We start from the raw sequence: 24,179 nt of genomic DNA, 5'->3' as shown, positions 1-24,179 counted from the left end.
AATCTGTATAGCTGTATTATGTCCACAGCACCTATCCTAATCAAATCAAATCGATAAAGACATACCTTTGGCAAAAATAATGATCACAAACTTCATCAAAATCACACACATTGAAGATAATAACACAATCAAACCAAAACACAGACAGATGCAGCTATGGTTGTGACAGTCTTTTTCTGTTTTCAGCCTTTGAATGAACATCACTTGCTGCTACATGCAGGGTGAATGGTGATCCTTCATGAAGCACAGTCTCTACGGTGGCTGGCGCAACACCCGTTAAGCGGTCTACACAGTCTTGACCTATAACCTCTGACCTCTGACCTCTGCAAGCTGGTCTTGACATACTTGCAAGAAGTATGTACTGTAGAACGGATGTACACAGGATGGATATCTGAAGTTTTTTTTTTATTCAGTCATTCTTGCTCCCTGTCGCAGTCCCATTCGCCGTTGCAACGACATTAACCGCGTTCCATGCCGGCCTCAGTTTTGTTGTCCTGCGCATCTTGTAGACATAGACTCGCACGTTGTTAACGATGTAATTCCGTACCGATGCTGTGAACTTGTTGACGAGGCAAGACGAAGTCGCTACGCCAAACGTTGCGTTGTAGGCCAACACCATGTAAAAATTGTGGAGTGAGTTTAATCTGCCATACTCACCAAGTAGGTCAAAATTTGTGATTCCTGCAGGAATATAAGTTATGTGAAAAAGAAAAAGGAGTTATGTGACTTCTTCCAACTCTCAACATTACATTCAGATGTCATTTGGATGGATCCAATCAATGAACTGTTTGAGTCCAGCAGACATCAAATTTTGGAAGTATATCATGTTTTTGTAGTTCACAAGTCACACACAGAAGGTTTGTCATCTCATTTATATCAGAGTTTTCTATTGTTGATAGGCAGTACCTCTTTAGAATTCCTTCTACATAATGGGTCTCAAATCTTCATCAATCTTGTATTCTTAGGAAAACATTCAATATGAGACTACAAGTATGCATACGCTTTATTTTTTTCCTCTAATATATATATCCAAAATTTGAGATTTTCCATATTCGGTGTTGATCGTGTAACCGACATAGTTCCAAACACAGAGGCCCAAAATTACAAAGGAGGTTTACATTTAATCCATGGTTTAAACCTTCCTTTACATAACCCATGGTTTAAAATTAGAGCAAATTACCCATAGGCTTGCCTTGCGCTCGTCTAATGTTGGACCTCTGACTGTGTTGCGCTTACTACGCTCTAATTTTAAACCATGGGTTATGTAAATGAAAGTTTAAACCATGGGTTAAGTGTTAACCTCCTTTGTGAATTGGAGCCACAGGGTTTAAGCATTTGTTCATTGTTTCCCTCTTCAGGTGGTACAAAATATTTGACTATGCTGTCAATTTGGAACACTTTTCAGGGGATACTTACCGAGCATTTTGGATAAGACTGGCAGTGCTGAGCTCAAGATGAGTACTACAAGGCAGTTAGCAATGAGTTTAGTCATGGGTGTATCTCTCCTCTTAGGAACCAGTCTTCTGAAGACGGGCATTGCATACAGACCAACCATAGAGGCAAGCATTAGGTAACTAGAATCAAGTCAAGGATTCAAACTACAAGAGATGTATCAACAATTTTGCAAAAGGCTTAATTTTCTGTTTATTAGGTAGCTTTAAATAACAAAATGTAGTGGAACGAAAGACGCATCCTGAATGCAAAATGCACAATACTTAATGATGTTTGTTATTAAATCAAAAGTTTTTTATTGACAAATCTGAGTGAAAGTTTAGCTAACATTTAGCCTCACCAGGATGGTATGTGCATGCATGTACCAACTCTATATTGTAACAATGTGCTTCTAAGTTATATTTTTTGTGTGATAAAATGATTATTTTCATCAATTATACATTTTGTGCATTCTGGACGTGTCTTTTTGTGCCAATACATTACGCTAAGCTATCTTAAACATCTTACTCCACAGTCATAGAGAGGTTTAAATGTGATGTGCGCTATACAAGAACTGAATATTATTATTGTTATTATTATATATCATGGAAAGGGCAGTTGCACAGATTTTTAGATCTTTCTTCCTTTACTCAAAAATAATCTTACATTTAGTATGTAGGGAGGGCAGGTGGAACTGGAAAGAAGCAGCTCTATTAACAACATTATGAGAACCTCTCACACATGGTCACAACATGTACTGTGTTCTATTAACATCCCAGCATGGTCAATGCAGTATATACGTCAGACTAATTCAAAGGAATGTCCCCTCTCACCAGTTACCTAAAGTTAAAGAAATGAAAGTACACGGGTAACTAGGATCCGACAGACCTATGGCTAAAGATGGATTACATGGCCCAACTGCAACAAGATTTGCAGGTATACGTACAAATCACTATCAAAATCTTAGTTTCAACCCTAGAAAAAGGAGGCACTGTGGTAGAGCAGTGGTCATGTAACTGGGAGGTACCGGGTTCAAAACCAAGTCGATGTGCTAGCGCCCTTTGGTAAGGCATTAATCCTCATTACCAAGTCCCTCAGAGAGGACTTAAAAGCCGTTGATCCTTTGGTCACTTACTTACAAGCATACCCATGCTTTTTTAGCAGTCAGTTCTAACAAACAAACCAACCAACCAGCAGAGGAAGGAGGGGGGGGGGGGATGGAGCATATTCTGTCCCCTTGTCCTTCAAAAAATTACTGGGTAAACATCACATGAATTTATGGATGAATTCATGAATTTACTAGTGATACAAATTGTGAATTAGATTTGTAGAGACTCACATTTTTCAATCAATGATAAACTCTGGTCCGTTGTGTGTGTTGTTCGACAAATGTATGTAAACAACCATTTATAGACTGCTGACAACTGAAATATCTTCATGATTTAAAAAACTAAATGGAACTTCGACTGCGCGCAGTCAAAAGAAATGCCTCCGTCATAGAGTAATTTTACAAACCAAAACGGAAGAAATTTTTCAAATTCAAGTTGGGATGTAATCCATTAACGGGTTCTCAGAATATCGAGAATACAAGCTATTTCGCATATACATGTATGACCCTTTGATCTTTGACCTCATGACCCCAAATGCAAAATACATACATGTCTTGAGTTTGATGGTAATCCATTCATCAGTTCTAATGATAATGCAATCACAAGCTATTTTTGCATACATAATGAGCCCCATGACTTTTGACCTTGACTTCATGACCCCAAAAACTAATCAGTTCATTGCCTCAGCAAGATACATACATGCCCTGAGTTTCATGGTAATCTGTCTATCTGTTCTAATGATAATGTCAGGGCGCGACAAACCCGCTTGCCCGACGTCCCGGGGCAACCAAATTGAGCCGTCGGGCAAGTAAATCAAATTATCACTTGCCCGATTCGGGCAAGTGATACTTTTACAGTAATTTCCTAGTGTCCAAGAACTCTACCATTCACCCGTCAACTTCTTACCCGTCGTCAAAATCCAGAAGCAAAAAAGCGATCGTTCCGATTTCGAAAAAACTTCACAGACAGCTAGCCAGCTCAGCTAGCTCAGCGCGCATGCAACAGTGACACTTCAAGCCATGAATGCCGCTCCGCCTCCACGCACGGCCGGCCGTGAGCTAGCTAGAGACAGCTAGCGCGATCGTACCAGCTGCGAGCTTATTCGCGCTCTCTCTCTCTAGCTCTGCAGGCCGCACCGACAGGCCTTTGCTATTCTCTGATTGCCGATTGGTTGAATCACGCCAAATATGACGTCATTATTCTAGGGAAATGAACACGTGCGAATCGGAATGGAATAAACAACAGGGATTTTCTAGTAAGTACAAAAAGTCAAATGTTTGATATTTATTCATAATGACTGTTAATGATTGTGAACATATTATTTAAAACTCGCTGCTCATATAAATCAGATGAATGTTTTTGTCTCGTTTTCAATACAGGGTCATTATGCTTTTTTACATGACTGAATATTAAAAACTTAAACCTGCTTGAACCATTCTACCTTGCCGAGATTCATGTGAATCTGATTATTTATGGAGAATCAATAAAATGCGTTTTTTAAACCTTCAACCATCCTTTGTTGACCATTTTCTTTGACATATTAGGTTATTATTCAGTACAGTTACACTGTACATGTATGTGCATTAATTTGCTATCTAAAACACTAACTTATCATTACGAGATAATAAATGCTTTAACCTCGAGTCCTTTTTCGCTTTAAAGTTTTGGGCAAGTGGAAATATTGTTTGGGCAAGTAAATTGAAAACCCACTTGCCCGACAGGGCAAGTGGTGAAAAAAATTCTTGTAGCACCCTGTAATGTGATCACAAGCTATTTTTGAATACATAATGAGCCCTGTGACCTTTGACCCCAAAATCTAATCAATTCATTGGCTCTGCAAGTTACATACATGACCAAAGTTTGGTAGGAATCCATCAGTCGGTTCTTGAGATAACGCGATCACAAGCTATTTTTGCATACATAATGAGCCCTGTGACCTTTGACCTCGTGACCCCAAAATCTAATCAATTCATTGGCTCTGCAAGTTACATACATGACCAAAGTTTGGTAGGAATCCATCAGTCGGTTCTTGAGATAACGCGATCACAAGCTATTTTTGCATACATAATGAGCCCTGTGACCTTTGACCTCGTGACCCCAAAATCTAATCAGTTCATTGGCTCTGCAAGTTACATACATGACCAAAGTTTGGTAGGAATCCATCAGTCGGTTCTTGAGATAACGCAATCACGAGAACGGGACGTACGGACGTATGTACGGACGGACGGACAACCCGAAAACATAATGCCTCCGACTACTTCGTAACGGAGGCATAAAAAGTGTGGGATGCCATACTATTGCTACTATACAATTAGAACTAGACTTAAGTATATCAAGGATATTTCAAATTATTCTCCACTAACCCAAAGATCCCCCCCCCCTTTCATTTGGCATACCGGTAATCAGATTGCATAAGGGTGATTTTGCAAGCATTTTAATACTCAATACAAACAGCAGTCCTATGATAAGCAATGTGTAAAAGGATACAAAATTAGACAGACTTCAAGCAATGCACCAAAAGCACCTAACCTCGAGAGTGACACCTTCCCTAGGCCAGCCTCCTGCGAATAGAAGAACAAAATGATACGACTAGTTCTCTCAAGTCAGGAAATGTACAGTGACAAATTTTCTACCAGTAACAAGCAACAATCATTGAATTGTGCTTCAAGGTAAATTACCATTTCAATATATTCATGTAAGTGTTGGGGTTGAGTGGATAAGACACTAGACTTTTGGTGACTTCTTGTGCAGGGTTACATTCCCTCCGACAACACTAACATTGTATTTAGCAAGACATTAATCTATATTTGTCATGCTTTTACCCAAGTGTGGTATTAAAATGGATACCTATTATAATTTTTCTTGAAATGCACAGTGCCCTGATAACAGTTGCCGGAGCTAAAGCCAGGGAAATGGTTTGTTCCATAGTTCTTTGGACTCGGAAGTGCATAGGGGCATTATATCATAATGTGATATGTACTTTAGAAGAACATTAGTAACAAGACAATACATAATCACAAAGACTTTCAGGAAGTTAAATCTCAGGCAATTCAATTACCAAGCACATCAAATATTGATCTGCGCAATAATGACATAACCAGGGGATTGTTCCACAAAGATTAAATCGACTTTAAGTTGGACTTGAACTATGGCAGGCCATTCATACCACTGGTTGCTCTCACCGTTAAACTCTCAATTATGATCTTTAGATAATACTTTTTCCTTCAATAATGAACAATCAAAAAATGTAAATTCTGTAGATTTATGACCACGATTTGAACGTCCCTTGAGAGATCAATGCCAGGAATGGTGAGAGCAACCAGTGGCACGGATGGCCTGCCATAGTTCAAGTCCAACTTAAAGTTGATCTTAGTCTTTGTGAAACACCCCCCCCCCCCCCCCTGGACATCATTTCTAAAAATGCAGCTTAAAGGTTCATTTGAATCACCTTGCAATTGATTTCTTGAAAGTCTTAGTGACCATGCTATGACATGTCTGTCAGTCAGTCATGAAGGTAGAGGTACTCACCGTGATGTTGACTGGCAAGGCTCCAATCCCAAAGAGTAATCTCACCACATTCCATCCCACCATGCACAGAGAGAGAACAGTGAGGAGGAAGAGCAGAATCCAGACCAGTGGATAACCAACGATACGCTGGAAGAAGGAAGCTCTCCGCCTCCGCTCCAGGATCTTACGCTCGCGAGTCACATCCGAGAGACGCTCTCGCAGCTGTGATAGATGACCATTAGCTAATTCTTGGTCCACTGTGAGAATTAGGAAGTACAAAATATTTATCAGCACAAACGCTATCGCAATCAAAGAATGAAGTTATTCATAAGTACCTATAATTATAGTCATATCACAGATAAAAGAATCAACAAATGTGACACTCATTTTTCTTGATGTCATGAGTCATGATCACTTTGCCATTAAAATTTTCCTTCATGTTCTTGACTTTATAGCGAGTAAATAAGGGTAATGAGAAATGCAAATTTTACTTTCTGTGCTATTCTGGAACTGAGTCAATATATCTAATGCTTCAGCATAATCTTGACATTAATAATCAAAGCTTACAGGAAATCAGAAAATCTAGGCAAAGCAGGGCAGGCCTAAACTTTCAGATCTGCAAATATTTGGTATCAGAAGTACAATATCTGCTAACCCTACATTAGTCCGAAGTCATGAAGTCATACCATGTGATGTAACCCAAGAGTTTGATACTGACAGAAATAAAAGTTTGCTCAATTTGAGGGTCACAATAAGGAAACAGGAAACCAAAGCTTGATTGGACAGAGCCTCTCACGTGAATCGGTCATCAAAAATGTACCTGTAATAGGAGTGTCATGTGCATGTATATATATTTTTGAAGCACTTAAAATCCATTCATCAGATGTTTTCTCTTTTTTTTATTAATTTGACAAATAGAATTTAGCAATCCTGCACTCTGATCATATTGACTTATTACCCTGTTTTCAAACACGTAGGTATTGGATTTAAAAAAAGGAGCAAGCATGAATACCTTTGGTTTTGTAGCATGAACATCAGAAGCAAATAATAATAATAATCATAGCCTAATAGTCCACTCCAAATTTTATTAAACCGAAACGGAAATTCTTTTTGCCCAATTCATCGTGAGCCCGGCAGCCACTGAGCAGCGCCAGATTGACATTGCTGTATCCCTTATTGTTGAACGCCAAACGAGGTAGCAACAACTCCCATCTTTTAACGTCTATGATGAATGAAATTATTTCAAGTTCTGCAATGCCGCCATTAACTATTGTGTACTTCCCTTTTACAAAAAGCGAAACCATAATACTCACTAGGGAGAATCCACTGATTATAAACTAATAATAAATCATGATTGATTTGTGGACTGTGAAATGACAAATGAACAGAATAGATTAGTTTTGGTTTTGGAGCAAAGTTATGGCTCACTACATATAAATAATTAACATTAACAGGTGGATGTAAAAAAAACAATACAAGAATAACTCTATATAAAGAAGAGCTACAGTGACACAACAATTTTTTTCTCCAAATTACACATTATCATTATAAAGAGGATTCTGTGATAATCCATCTTATAAATCTGCCATGAATGTCCATAGAGATTACATTACCATATTTAACTCTTCATACAAATAATTTCTCTGTGCCACATTGTATTTATCATGATATAGATATACCAAAGGCTTCAAGATCATAGAACTTTGAAGTGTAAGATTAATCTAAACTGGTGTTAAATTAAAAGGGTTGTCATGAAGGTAATCCAAAATGGAAAAATTTGGAAATGGGTAATTTTGCAAAGCCAGTGTGTTGCCTTCCTTCCATCGGTGCCTGTTGTTTTGTACGAAATTGCATGTGTGGTAAATGAGCAGCCATGCAGAAAGGCAAAGACAGCAAACAAAGTGTTGAACAAGAAACTAAGTTATGACAATGAGCTAAACCTCCAAGTACATACAACAAAAACAAAAACAAAATCAATATTGGATGAAAATGTTGAAGCTCTGTCATACACTGAAGGTGACTCTGAGAAGAATCAAGGCTTGCTCTTTGTACTCAGCTCTGTTTGCATTGCCATCAATTGTTCTCAAATCATAAATCCACAATGTCAGTGTTTAAGAGCGTGGTTTCTGACTCCAGTCTTGACCTCATTTATTATTTTATTGATCGAGAAAAAACAAACACAGAAAGCTAAGATTACAAACAGATTGTATCCATAGAGCAAAAGGTACATAACTCTATCTAGTATCTACACATTTCAATATTTTTTTCCCACAGATATGTCGATTGAAATATTTATACGTGTTTCAGTTCCTTAATAACTTGGTCTTTGCTCATGTTGGACTTTCTCTCTTTTCGTGTCTCTCTTTCCAATGTTTCTTCTTCTTCTTTCTCTCTCCCTCTCTCATCACTCTCTTTAGTTAATGTGTGTGTGTGTGTGTGTGTGTCTCCCCATCGCTATCCCCCTCTCTCTGCCACCTCCCCAACTTTAATTCATTTGTTTTGCTTATACAACTCCTTACTTGTTGCATTCTGTTGCTGCTTTTACTGAAACTGCCCTTCAGCCTGGTCTACTAATTTGCCTCAGACCACAAATTTTGTTCACATTTATACAAACGGGCATGGTGGCTCAGTGGTTAGAGCGCCCGCCTCATGAAAGTCATGAGTTCGAACCCCGGCTGAGTCATAACAAAGACTTATAACAATGGGACCTTCTGCCTTCTAGCTAGGCGCTCAGAATATTGGATTGGAGAAGGGTAGTAATAACATATTATGTTATGCAGGGCATGCTGGAAGAGCAGTTTCATAACTGAAGTGGCTACCCTGGGTAATAAAACGTTATTATACAACAGATGCCTTAAACCGTGGCATTTTCACAAATTATTATTATGACATACCGGTATGTGTAATGTGCTTATTATGAGTTAAATTCTGTGCTTAAGTTAAAACCCAAGAATATTAATGCTTTGAAAACATGTATAAAGCAGGAGAAGCAGTGATAGATCCGATCGTAATTCATCTTACCTTGTATTTTTCTTAGAATATCTTCTTCCTCAAACTTCGCTGTGTGAAACTCCTCATCAATGTTTTCCATGAATTGTGGCTTCACAACCAGTTTTCCAATAACAGAGAATAATCGGGCAAAGCCTAAAGGTGTTGAAACTAAAATAGACATACACACAGGAATACAAGTTAGTCTGAAGTTATATTCTTTTCTTATTGAGAGGAAACACTCTTTTCTACATAACACTTGAACTGATAATTTAGCACACATCTGTATATTAAATAGCATTGTACTATTAAACATCACTATAAATGTACAGCTGGAGCCTACAGGTCTTATCCTTCAATAAAAGAACGATCAGAATCAAAGACAAGTACATACTGAGAAAATGATTGTACATACATATTTAATTCAAATAGTTTGTATAATTACCAATTATTAAACAGCAACATACAGCTCTATCAAAATCCAATTCAATCTAATCTAAAATGTATTTGATATACTAATGGCACCTTTTCCTAGTAGTTGTAAATGGTAACTCGGCCATTGAGAAGTTTTGTTATGTAACATTAAGATTTTCCTAAATTCTTTGTTAGTTAGACAAGCTAGTGTACAATACTCCAAAATGAGAATTGATCCATATTCCTGACTGCCCTATTATCATCAATTCATCTGCTTAAAGCCCCACTGTTCTACTTATAGCTACTTGCGCCCTCTATATAGCAAACTATGGCTAATCGGTGCCTGTTGGTCCCCCATGATCCCCTTTTTGTTATGTCAATTGAGAGCCGATTTGATGAGATAACCACCTGTCAGTGACCTTGGAGGGAGGTCTAATCCCCTGGCCAAACTAGTACAGACTGGTTTTAAATCATCTTTCTTGAGGATATGATCTAACAGAGCACCCTATTTGAGGTGATGTGATTTCTTTCTGCTCTACCATCTGTCAATGAAAGAATTGGATTACCCGGCTTTAATTACAATCACAAACCTTGTGTCATGGCATACTTACTGAGTAACATGAGAACTCCCAACAGCGCCATGCATGAATACAGATATGGAATATATGATGTGGACACTCCTGTGGATTAAAGGAAGAGAAAAAATGACATAACTTGACATAAATGAATATGACTACATATTATTAGAAATGAAAGATAATTTGATATCTATCAACTAATCTTTATGGAACTTAATGCTAGTTTATACATGTAGCTGTCTTTCATTCAAGTACTACCAAACTCCTGCATTTGTAACTTAAAACACTTCATATCCAAACACAAGTTACACTATGAACATGACGGACAAAGAAAGCGGACAAAGAAAGCGGACAAAATATACAGTTCCTCATTCTACCCTCAACAATTGCTATGGTAGACAAAGGAACATCCCTTCACTGCTATTATGGAAAATCTGTAGAACAGGTGTCACATGCATATTCACCTGTTCTACACATTTTTACATAATACTAATAATAGCAGTGAAGGGATGTTCCTTTGTCTACCACAGCAATTGTGAGGGTAGAATGAGGAACTGTATATTTTGTCCGCTTTCTTTGTCCGTCATGTTCATAGTATTAAGACATCAAAGTAATTGATTGCAAGTAACCTAGAAATAACCAATAAAATATAAATCAGTCTTTAATTTCAGTTTAAAATTTGTGACGATACCATCTTGATGACAAAACTTTGAAAGAACAAACTCCATAGAACAAATCTTCACCTTAAAATGAAGCTATTCAGAAAAAAACAATGACATCTCAACTTGACAAATGAAAAAAACAAATGTAGTTCAGTTCCAACTCTTCTCTTCTATATTATCAAGGTACTAGGTAACTCTGGTTGCACTTTCATTATTAAAGTCGAGCTAACAATCATAAAAGGAAATATCATTTCCTGACTGTCATAATGATCACCTTTTTGCTTTGAGACAAATGAGAAGCCTTTTACAATGAATGATATAATGTTCACTTTGCCAGCTTCTGTCAATTTCCCAATGTAATGGAAATAAAATGAATAACAGGACAGGCAACAAAATAATGTAGGTCGATATAAAATAGGTCATGAAAGTGATCTTCTACCCAAAGTTCTCCCTTGATTCGACTACAATAACAACTCTTCCCATGTGATCCTATGTATCAGTCTCAGAGTCACATGTCAAACAGGGTTAAAGGTAATACAAAGTTTTGGGAAATTTTGAAAATTGGGTGGATAGTGATTCTTTACAATTTTGATATATTTGGATGCCCCTGTGGATGCATTATAAGCACTAGAAACTTTAGCCCCGAAAACACTTCTGCTTTCGAGAAAATTAAATATAAAAATTTACTGGTGCTCCCGGTAAATTTTTATAAATTTCAAATAGCACCTATGGCCATACAGTGGTAGCTGCGACCATGAAAATCTCAGGATATGTAGTTGTGATAATTTCCAAACGAGAATAACTAATCGGTCGAATTTAGTCAAGTAACATTGTTTTATAGCTTGATTAATATCTTGACCTTGACGGAGAGCTATACAAAATAAAGACTTTATTATTTACAATTTCATAACTTTAGACTCGATTTCAATCGCGACAACGATTACTGAATATAATAGGATCGCATATATGCTTCCAATATGTTAATTTGAACCAATTCATGACCCCATACCAAAACTTTGTATACCTTTAATAAAACCAAAACAAATTGATAGTGAATGAAAGAGGGTAAGGTAGGGTGGTGTGGCTGTGTCATGATACACATTGTGTAAAGGATGAGTTGGTCGACTGCATGTTTGTCAGATCTATCACGTCTGATCAATATCGGCATTCATTACATGAGGGAGGAAATTACATTCCTGATATAATTGATAAATAATTGATGGTATGCCAACAGGAAAAGATGGCAGCAGAGAACATGATTAAAAAATGCTGTTTTAGCCTTCTCATGAACCCTGAGTTACTTAAAAATTAAACAGTGTCTGATTGATTTCATCCAATCTTCATTTCCCCATTAATTTATGCTAATGCAGATAGTTTAACATACTGCATTAAAGTCTTGCTATAAAGCAAAGGGTACTCAAATCTGATAGTAAAGCAAGAAATTGGACAACTATTGAGTGATTAACATGTATTGAATTGCCTTGTCAACATTGTACTTGACCAAGAAATACAATAATGCAAAATATTTTCATTACATCAACATTTCCTAACAGACACATGATAAGTAAAAAACAGATTTTACAACAAAAACAAACAAAAGATGATAAATTCTGGGTTTCTTGTATCATATATTTAGATACAGATGATCTACAAAATACGATATACCGGTACAAAACTTTTACAAAAATAAAAATAAAATTGAGAAATGAAAGAAATAGATCTTGTGATCTTATCTCTTTGCATCTCTAGAAAGCAGGGCTTGTTGGATGCCAGCAATATGTTTAATCAAGGCCACTGACTTATTGACTGACACTGACCCATTCGTGCAACTAGGCAAATATGAAAATACAGAAGGCTCCATGGGCAAAAATTGTTAGATAAACAATATCTACCAGCCTTTCTTATACCCTTTCGATATTCAATCATTGAGAGAATCCAGTATGGACTTAGATCGGAGTGATAGCTACCCACTTGACCCGGAACTAAACTCATGCTAGAGTGCATCACATCAATGCGCATTCCAAGGTTGCGCACAATTGCATACCTGGTAATCCCATGCTGTCTGCTGATTATTTCCTGTCACCCTGTCATAAAACATATCTGCAATCCCATGAAGAGATATCGCTATCCGCACTGCTCAATGCCGACCGCGTTTATACTACACAGAATGGTCAGCACCCACTTCCGGTCCGGACTAAATACGGACTCAATCCTAGTCTTGAAATTGGATCAAAAGGTCCGCATCAAATGCAGATTGAGAAATGCTGATAGGATTTTAAATTAATATTTCCAATTAGCGTTTTAAATTAGCATTTGGGTTTGTAAATAAGTTCACACTTGATCTGGATTTACCCCTCTTCTACCCCTAATATGAAAAGGGTTTTATACTTACTCTGTAACGTTTCCCTGCTGGAGTCTGTATCATCCAGTAATGCACTAAACACCCATACGAGACCAAAGACTAAAATACTCAGCATTAGTAACACCATGAATGTCTCATACACACGTCCTCTGATGCCCTGGTAAAGAAAGAAAGAAAAAGAAAAAAGAGTAAAATCCAATCAGAATTAGTCAGGGGTATATTTTCTCTTCAGCTCTGCACAAGGTGAGTAGTTCAGTGCCACTAGCCTATGCATTGAGGTCAGCCAGCGATCCTCTCTGTCTCACATATATTCAGTTACCCGCACATTAGCCGGTGAAAGGACATTTAGTCGTTTACTGTATCTGCTTCAAAATACTGGAATGATCTACCACTTAGAATTAGGCAGTCTCCATCAGTTAATTATTACCTTCAGAAAGGCCTTAAAAACACATCTTTTTGCAGTTTGTAGTTTTCTTATTATGTATTTATGTAATTTTTATTTTTATGTACTGTAAGCGATTTGGGCCCTATGGGAAAAGCGCTGTATAAGTAATAATAATATCAGGTAGATAAAATGCAGTAGAAAAAAATAAGGTTCAACAGCATCACCCTCTAACATCAATCCCTACATATGGGCCGACAGGTAATTGCAATAACAGTAGTGAGAAAAATACATTGGTTGATCAGACAGATTGAATCTATTCATGAGGTCATCTGGTACTTCATGATTAAAATCACTTTGAAAATCCAGTTAACCTGCTTCACTTGCAAGAACACTTCTCTGTCATACATATAATACCCAAAACAGACAGTTTATGAAGAAGAACAATATCAACAAACAACCAAACACTAATGAACAAAATGCGAAAAATATTCTACACAATGCAGGCACAATTCGCAACGAATGTTTGCTGTTTTTGTTTCATTAATCACCCACCTAAAGGAGTGACCTAGAGACTCGCAACCATACCTAAAGTCTACCTGTGCATGTAATTTCCTTTAATTTCCAATTCATGCATTTGACCTGGTACTTTGCCAATAGTTCTGTTCAAATCCTGTGTCAAGAGCACGTTATTGAAGCGTCCATTATTCCCTGTAGGACAATGGATTTCATTGTGTGCCAAACTCAAATCCATCCCCCGATTACATCATGTAAACAGAATAAATGTCTTTTATTTCATAACAAAGATTACTGAAAGCAGTAGGTCACTTAGACATGGGTGTTTGATTTGTTGTAGTTTGCTCTCAATGTCAAATAATATTGGCACTTTACCAAAGTGTGTCTTCAGTAATCAACAAAAAGAGATCTAGAGGAAGATCTTAAATGGACCCCTCATAGTACAGTCAAACCTGTCTATAGCGACCACCCAAGGGAAACACAAAAAGTGGCCTTTGTAGACAGGTTCCTTTAGTACATGATTCAATGAGAAGCCATTTTCAAGGGAAACAACCAATGTGGCCTTTGTAGACAGGCGGTCACTAAAGCAGGTTTGACTGTAGCACGTATAAGCTACAGGTATTTTCCACAGAAGATCATAAAATAAGATTGCAAATGTAGCTAGCCAGGTCTCTGATGTAACTTAACTTGCTAAATGATTAATCTTACTGAATACCATCTCAACATCGATGTTATGAAACTAAACTATCAAGCACACACGCTAAAGTAAAGGGAAGAAAACATGGATGGCTGTTATGAGTGGAATCATCACAGGATTACTTGCAATGGAAGGTGAAGATAGACACGTGGATGTGTCATCAACTATTTGCTTATAATTCCTCTTATATATATTCACCCTGTAACCATGTCCCTGCTGTAAATACATGTGCTATTATACATACTATGCTTCCAAACCTCTTTCTACTCTCCACCCCCCCCCCCCCCCTTCTCAGGGGTGGCATTAGGAACTGTTCCCCCCCCCCCCCCCCCCAAAAAAAAAAAAAAAACAAAACAACAACAACAACAACAACACCCAACAACACAAGAACATAAAAAAATACAAACATATTTTCAGCATTAACAGTCAGAGATTTGTTTACCCCTTCTTACCCTCATATCTTGAAGTTTTGAATTTGATTCCCCTCTACAGCGCAAATACTTTGATCTCGTTTCCCCCCCTAAAGGTGCAAAAGCAAACACTAATCCACAATAACAGAATTGTTATTCCACAAGCCATTGTTCACCAACTCCCATGACAGGCCTTGTCTCGCTGTCATGGTAACGTCACATCTTAAGCATTTAACCAAATGACAATTCCCAGTTATTTGTCGAATGGTAGAAATGTTTTTAACATGATGCATCAAGGGCCAAATGTTTAGCCTGGATGAAACCTACAGTACATGTATGTCCACTAGACTTGATGAGTTTCCCTTGTGGACAATCATTGTTTACAATGTACAGTAGCCCTATTTGGCAAGTTCTGTCTCATCTCCTCATTGGCATCCAAAAAGATCAAACATTAAAGGCATCAACTACATCGATCAGGTCATCAGGATCTATTCCTTAATTGATTGTTATTGTGTGCATCCTTTTGGTAATGGGCAAAGATACCTATCCATACAAAACAACCTTAATAGGGGTGTACATTGTAATGTACATGTAGCTCTCACACAACCCTGCTGTATATTTAATGTACAGCAGGGTTGTGTGTAATGTAAATGAAACAGATTTTCACGCTTGTTTTTAGTTACACTTTTTTGGGGGGTAGACCTTTCAAATTTCTGAATTCAGGTTATCTTTTTCTTTTGGCCAGTTTGACTTTCACATTGTTAAACCCACAAAACCCTTTCCTGGCCAAAGTCTCAGACAGAAAATACAACAAAATCAATAACATATACTGATTAAACATGAACATGTATATGATGTCAGTGCATGTAGTAAGAAGAGATATTCTCAGTTATCCCTTTTAAACTGGACTGCAAAGAAAGTTACAAATGTATGCTACATACATTTGTAAATCAATATCAATTGACTCTAAGTTTCCTGCACTATGATACTGAGCTCTGCTGCTGTTGATGTTGTTGATAATGATCATGATATATTGAGAATACCCCTTCTGCTCCTCAGCTGGAAGCAACAGAGAGCAATCATTCCAATCATTTCATGCAGCGCAATCTCTACTACACTCTTTATTACTCTAAGATGTGGTTATACTATTTATTGTGTTGGAGCAATGATTGACCAGTGTCACGCAGGCCACTTAGATTAATTTGGAAACACATTCCTTTGGTTTGGCGAGGCGCCTCTCTCACATACATGTATGTTAAAACAGACTGGGCAGCATGGCCAGGATGGTCTTCTCATTTCCATCTCTCTTTCTTGTTTCCATTCTTTCATTTTTTCCCTCTCTATTTGACATCATTAACATGTACCAGTGTTTTGTATATTTGTAAAGCGCTTAGAGACATTGTATATAAAAGCTAAATATTATTATTATTATCAGTGACATGTTCTTGTCATGTCCTTTGGTAAGACATTACTCCTCACTACCAGGTCCCTCGGAGAGGACCTACAGCCATCGGCCGTCTGATTGCTTACTTACAAGCATTTTTGCTTTCTAAGCAGTCAGGTAAAATAACCATCACATATCTCTCTTTAAGAGCTGTAATTCTTTCTTCTAGAAACATGGACGATAAAGGATTCATAGAGAACAGAAGCTACATGTAGATCGAGTCTTGATGGTGACGAGTCTCTCAGCAGTTCAAGATGTAGGACACTGCTAATGACCTTTCAACCTTTCTACTTGTACTTTCAAACACCCCACAACAATGCTTTAACCACAACACTTGACCAGCCTGTGTTTGTTGACTTGGCATATATATCTTACTGATAGGATGAGATTCCTTACATGCGTTTAAAGGGTTTGATAGCATCACAATTGAGGAGGCGCAATGGCTCAGTGATAGAGCAGTGGTCTCGTAACCAGGGGTCCCGGGTACGGGGAATAATCTTCATTACCAAGTCCTTCGGAGAGGACTTAAAACCGCCTGTCACCTGGCTGCTTTAATACTTACAAGCATATACATGCTTACTAAGCAGTCAGGTAAAACAACAATCAACCGGCATCACCCATGATGAGCAACATAAATGAATGAAATGGTCAAACAGTGTAAGCTTAAATACACTTTGTTGGAAGAAGCGGTGGGGTGTCATCCCCTCCATCCCTCCCCCCTAAAATTTCTATTGACAACTGCAAAATTTCATGACTTCTTTTCTCTTCCTATGTATACCTTTTTGTTGTTGAAAAATGGTCATGTAAATTGATGTAATGCTCCCTAGTGAAGGAATATCTAATTAAAAAGACTTAGCCTCTTCATAGAGCGATAGTACATATTTCAACTGCTCAAATTTTGTTCAGGTTTAATACTTTTAATTTACATGCAAACATGTTTGATGGCGAATAATTTCTGAACAAGCAAAATGGATTACCTTTTTAGAGCCTGGAAATCCCTCAGATTCCGTGAAAAAGTATGCAAATGGCAGAAGCACAAAAAGACACAAATTGGAAAACAGGAAGATCAAGTTCCATAGACCTGTGTTCAAAGAAAATAAGGTGTTTAACAAAACATCAGTTAATCAAATTATAACACACTGGCAGAATTAGTCAATATTCACATGTATATTGACCATCTGAACTTGTCTTAAGCTTAAATATGTAAAAATAATGATTATACTGGCTCACTAGAAAACTTCCCAATGCTTTATTTAAACTATGGGCTTCGCAGATTGAGGAATTCACAACAAAACCAATAATGAACTTTACTTCAAATTTCTTAAAATCACACATATAATAGTAAGATTAAACAAGAACTTACGTTCGAAGTTTGATCATTATTTTATGAATAATTAGAGGGAAGAGTATATATGCCCACCTCTCCTTTCCTTTATCATAAAAGGTCAACTCAAGACAGTTCTCGTCAGCTTCTATTTTCTTCAGGACTATTTCCAACAGTAGCCACGATTGCTTAAAAAAATGATCTGCGCATGCGCGGGCATTATCGAACGAGAATTATGAAGTAAAATCTTTATTTAAAGTTTAAACTACAGAAAGCAAAACTTGTGAGTTCCTACACTAGTTTACACCATAGTTCGAGTTAATGTTTTTTTCTTCTTCCAAATCAGGCTCCTTTTCATCATACAGACAATTCTTGAATAGAGAATAAAATTGTGCAAGCATGTGTGTAACTGTTTGCTGGGGCTAATACGGGTACTCAATCAAGCTGTCTGCCATGCAGAAGTCAGAACAGGGTACAAAAGGCATCACAAATATTGTCAATTGGTACACCTTCTTTCTTTTTTTATTTCCACTTACAAAAAAAAAAATTCTTCAGGTGTGGTGGTGCATTTGTAAATCACTTTAGATGGAACTGCACCAGCTTCTGAATACTGTAATGTGTTATGGGTACTTAGTCTACTTACTGCTTGAACTGTACATGAATTCTACGCAAAGTTCCTTCTCACACATCGGTACTACCTAGTAAACTATGAGATTCTGAACTACTTCTTGCAAACAAATAAATAAATAATACAAGTGATGGTCAGGTGTATAGAAGACAACAAGTAGATGGACCATTAAAGGATATCAAGTTTTGAAAGTTCAGATGAAATAATTACTAATGCCTAAAAGGTTGTTATGGCAACCAATAGGCTGTATTGCCTACAGGTATCAATGAAAATGATTTAAGGCACATTGGAATAATAAAGTTATTGAATAGCCAGTGTATGTTTAGTGTATTTACCATGAATAAGAGAGCCATTCAGCCACTGGATGTAGAAGCTCTTAGGGTTCCATAGGAGAACTTCATTACTGATGATAGAGAGAGGGAGTAGTAGAACAGTCCCAACTGATACAGCCATTGTAAAGGTACAGAGCCATAGAGCAATGCTGTAAACCATAGCATCCTCTGCATCAGCTGTGAATAACAAGTATCATAAAACATCATTCATTGTATTCCTAATACAAAGAATATTGCGCTATGATTGGTCAAAAGTAAATCACGTGATGAAAGATAGTTCGCCCATCATTGATGGGAGAAGAAAAGTTTGTTACACTGTGTACTGTAAGTGTGTACTATCTTCAGTGAAAGTGTGTTGCACTGTATACATGTAGATCTGTAGTAGTACTATCTACACAGTGCAACACACTTTAATTGCATAAAATTACGTACGTAAGTACTGCATGCACTGTACGTATCGTACACTGTTTGCTAGCTGTTAATTGATGATTTGTTGCTCTAAAATGACACAAGAAGTGAAATGTTTCTGATGTGGAATAAAAGGCAAATAATCACCTTTTGGTTTCAGGCGATGGCAAACTATCACCTTCACCTACAGTAATTATTTGCTTGCTATTAAAACCAACTTGGTTCCAGTGAAAATTCAAACAAAAAACCTATTGAGTGTTATACACTGTACTGATACTTATTGTGACATCTTCCACATCTCGCTGACAATAAAGATATTACACGGAAAAGGCTTCCCTTTCGTTTTGTGTGTGAAAAGTTATTTGACCACTTAGAATCACCACTGTTGTACTTAAAAACAAACTTAAGCACTACAGAAATGTTGTGCATTATCATCATTTATTATGTAACTCAGGCTTAGAGACAAACCAAACTGAATATTGATTACATTCACTTTATAGAACTCTTTAAGGTTTGAAATTCAAAATCCACAGGAATCACATCAGTTTTGAACTACATGTATGCATCCTATAACTCGTGATTTATTTTATATATCATGAAAGAAAACATGACTTTGGCCTTGATGATTATTGTTATCCTCGAAAAATTGAATAAAAAAGGAAGTAGCACCTACCAGAGTACAAATCCTCTCTATCAGTTCGTCGCTTGTATCGACATATCACTGCATACGATGACAGGTACAATATGGTAAAAAACAGAAAGTCAATCTGTGGAAAAATAACATAACACAATGATGTAAATAAAAAGACTTGACACATTGTAAAATACAAGAACTACATATAATTTACGTGCACAGTTGGAGAATGGATGAATTGCTCTGAGTGATCATGTTGACAATAGAGTTAATTCCATATTTCAAGTCTCAACAATACACTTTAGAATAGGATTAAGAAAATAATAGTACCGGTAGTGAAAATTCGGATACCAATGAGGACTTATCTTAGTACCTAAATATAACATGAATAACATGCAGTTTCTGTATGTTAAAGTGGCACGTTCCCGCCAGTGTAGTTATCGCTGCTCTAGTCATCGCCATCTTGGTTTCGAAGATCGACTTCTAATTTGCATACAGCTGTCAATCAAAGTACGCGCGGCCTGGCCTGCCTTCGCCAAGCCAGCTGATCGCTGACGATCGCGACGTCACGAAAGTGGGCGGAAACAGCAGCCGAATCTTAGAGCCGAACTGCGATTGGCATTACTTCGGCACATGTATGCGATAATCGGTATTGTCCGGGCATTCGGAACATGCCATCTGCGTAAGAGCCGTATTCTGTTGGTGTCAATAGGCAGCTAGCACCGTCCGCCAGCGGGTACGTATTTTGAACGCCCTCTGGAATACGGGGAACATGCCTCTTTAAACTCATGTGCATTACACTAATACATTACATTATCTTTAATTGGGACAACAGTCATTCTCCTTCAGAATGCCTTCATTTATATGAAGTTACCATTCTGACGACACAAAACCATACAATAAAAAAGCTCATACAATATTCTGAGTTTCTGACCTTGAACTTGCTTTCACCGCAAAGTTTCTGGCTTACGTAACAAACTCTTTGTGAATGGAGTTTTCTCACTCTCAACTCTCAACATCTGTTCCATACAATTAATGATGCAATATCTGTATTATCTTCTTCTATGCAAACTCCAAATAATTTCAAAAGGATCTTCAGAAACTATTACCCAAATGTCTTGATAATTCAATCTCTAAATAATTAAATGATATGATCTGCTACACATATGTCATGAAAATAAGACTGGATCTAAGAACACATACACCTACAGCACAGCAATGAGATTATTTCAGATTTTCTAATGACTCTGTGTAAACATGTGCTATTTGCATGCAAATGTTCTCTATGATGTCACAGTCGCCATGGCAATCACTTCCTGTCTGTGCTTTTGTGCGATGTGGCCTTCAGATCCTATGCAGTGTTTCACACCTTTAGAGAAACCTATGATTGTCCACAAACAATACCAGTATCGGTATCTCTGCTGTGCTGTACAGGCATTCTTAGATCCAGTCTGTACATGTATGTATTTCATCAAATGTAGCAGGGACATGTTCTGCTGAGACTACGTCTGGCTTCACCAAGAACCTCCAAACTAAGTCAAAAGATGTTTAACACTCCTCAAACCAGACATATTTTTCTGTCTACATACCAGAAAGCAGCAATCTTGACATCCAATCTAATAATTCTTTATGAAATGTTGCTTGAGGGATGCTGTCAAATCGTATTCTAATATCACTTATTATCAATAGTATGTTTTATTTTTGCGGTTATCCTGACTACATGACCAATGGTATACATGTACTACTATACTTGGCCACAATTCTATAAATATCATAAATGTAAAATATTGCACTCAATCACTCAAGTTTTTTGTAGTAGTACACTACAACAAGTGTTCTGATACTTCACAAATATTTATGTTGTTGCCTTTGTAATTTATTACAATACAAATATCCATCTATGATCTAGTGAAAATTAGGAAAGAGTTCCATATACATTACCCCTGCTGAAATTGATCTATGTTATAGCTCTAGCCTACATTCTAAAACCCTAACCCTTATTAAACCCAGTATTATTATTAGGTAGAATCTATATCACTCGGAGGTATATCACTCTTGGCTGCGTCTCACAAAACCGTCATAAGTACAAGTTGAGCAAAGTCCCATTGAAATGAGTGTTAAAGTAATACACGCATTTCAATGGGATGTCGCTCAACTTGTACTTATTAGTTATAATCTATGACGGTTTTCGTGAGACGCAGCCCAAAGTCATATCTATATTTTTTTTCTTTAATTCTAGTGGGGGTACATGTACATCATCATACATGATTGGAACTCTAGCCAAAATGAGTTCTAGTATGAATATTTTTTTCATGATATTGCTATCGTCAGCACATTTAAAGAAGTAAAAACAAGCTGTCCAGCCATATATATAACATGTGTAAGGCCATATACAATATGGTCATGTACATCATGTATGGTCCATGGTTTCTGCAAGCATTGAAAAGACTTTATATGCAGTGTATCCTGACAGTTGATTTAAAACATCAATTTGAAGGAGTTTACAAGCTTCATGTATATTTCATAAATCTTCCACGACTTAAGTTTGACAATATAATATATAAAAGGACAAATATTAATGATGGTTAGGACTTTTTGATGAATATTTTCTGTTATAAAATCAGATATACCAAGGCAAAATTGCAGTCTTACTGTTCGGACACCCAACACCCCATCATATAATCACCTGTTGTGTGTGTGTGTCCAGAAATGAGATAATGAACAATAATTTGAAGAAATTACAAGCCATATTTCATAAATATTTTTATTAAGTGTCCGGACGGCGGACACACAACTCCCATAATATAGAATTACAAATAGACCTACAAATAATGTAAGAAGATACTGATCTAGCCATTCTAGCGGCAAATCCATGCGACTGCTTCAATTCAACATTAACCAAGTTAGACTAAGTAAAAGTTCACTTCATTTTCACACACTTCAACAACATTCAGTTCAATGACAATGATTTTGATTAGTGATACTGATACTAGTGACACTGATGATAATAAGAATTTATTTTCAAATTTCTAGACTCTCTACTTTCCTTACCAAATATTCTCTAACTGCATCATGAAAGACTTGTTCCCTTGCATCCCATTGTTGTTCCACTTCCATTTTAGCACTTGTTTTAGTCCCTCTCTACTAACAGCAACATGGCTGTACACTGTGGTGGACTGATTTCCTCATTCAAACACACTTCACTATTTCAGTCAAATTGTTTTGTCCCGATGTAAAACTATGTAGGTTAATGCACATAAAATCCTGTAGATCTAGACCTAGGGCTAGATCTAGATTCTTCAGAATGAAACTGCTGCAGATGCATCACCTCACATGATGAATAATAGGTCTAGATACAGCCGGTTGATGTTCTTCATCAAGACTTCCATTCCATGCAAATTCACATAAAAAGTTAATAAAAATTCCTTCCTCTATTTTCGCAAACTAAGGAGTATGGTACACAAATCAGCTAAAATTAATGGTTGAACTTCAAGCGACAAGAATCAGGATTAAACATCAGCTCAGCTCAGCTCAGCCTTATACAACACTCGACTCGAGACACAGGTTTGCATGCTGGAGATGATCACGCCTACGTACTACGCGTAGCTAGCGCATGCATAATTTGCGCACGGACAACGAATAACGGTCACCTTTGACACAATGAACTTTGTTGTTTACATTCGAAGCGCCATCTGCGCTAGCGCTACGCCGCGGCATTTTTGTTTACATTTTTCAACGACGACATAAATAGGAGACACAAAGGGATAGATCAGGTATGGGTGGGAGAGACATGGGGGATAGGTAGCAGTGCCGGATCCAGGGGGCCGCCCCCCCCCCTAGGACACACACACAAAAAAAGGGATTGACAAAGTGTTCGTAGGGTACCAAAAACTTCACCAATGAAGCTAAATCTCGAGACTTAAGCTTTATAAGTAACACTAAACCTAATCCTAACCCTAGGTCTCTGACGTTTATGTACATTAACCCTGTTGGTTGGGTATTCTAAAGATTTGTTTTTGTTTTGTGTGTGTGCTAAAGAAAGCAGCAACAAAAAATGTGCTCACCTGATCGTGATTTAATGCCTAAAACCCCTGAGCTTCCGGGGGCTCTGCCCCCTGGATTTCACCTAGGGGCCCAAAGTCAGGCACCTGGATGCCCATCTGACGGAAAAAACCCTGATCTTCTGGGGGCTCCGCGGCCCCCTGGACCCCACACCAATTAGTGACCTACCAGTGCCACAAATAAGGTATCAAAATATACTCATCTGACCGTAATTAAATGTCTAAAACGTCTGAGCTTCTGGGGTCTACGCCCCCCTGGACCTCACGCCAATTAATGTCCTACCAGTGCCAC

The 24,179-nt window shown here is 37.5% G+C and overlaps 1 protein-coding gene across 1 annotated transcript; it reads right to left on the bottom strand.

The window, feature by feature from the left end:
• LOC115919465 (protein LMBR1L-like) lies at positions 1–23,419 on the bottom strand. The gene is made up of 11 exons (XM_030973351.1): positions 22,878–23,419; positions 19,866–19,959; positions 18,788–18,961; positions 17,478–17,581; positions 13,082–13,208; positions 10,061–10,129; positions 9,069–9,206; positions 6,069–6,304; positions 5,028–5,101; positions 1,417–1,574; positions 1–681 (listed from the first exon to the last, which is right to left on the bottom strand). The coding sequence occupies exons 1-11, from the start codon at positions 22,941–22,943 to the stop codon at positions 410–412; spliced, it is 1,512 nt and encodes a 503-aa protein (XP_030829211.1). The 5' UTR covers positions 22,944–23,419; the 3' UTR covers positions 1–409.
• Between the last annotated feature and the right edge of the window lie 760 nt (positions 23,420–24,179).

This window comes from Strongylocentrotus purpuratus, unplaced genomic scaffold (assembly GCF_000002235.5).
Source record: "Strongylocentrotus purpuratus isolate Spur 01 unplaced genomic scaffold, Spur_5.0 spur5_scaffold_6, whole genome shotgun sequence".
Classification (NCBI taxonomy): domain Eukaryota; kingdom Metazoa; phylum Echinodermata; class Echinoidea; order Camarodonta; family Strongylocentrotidae; genus Strongylocentrotus; species Strongylocentrotus purpuratus.
This window is presented reverse-complemented; position numbering and strand designations above follow the sequence as displayed.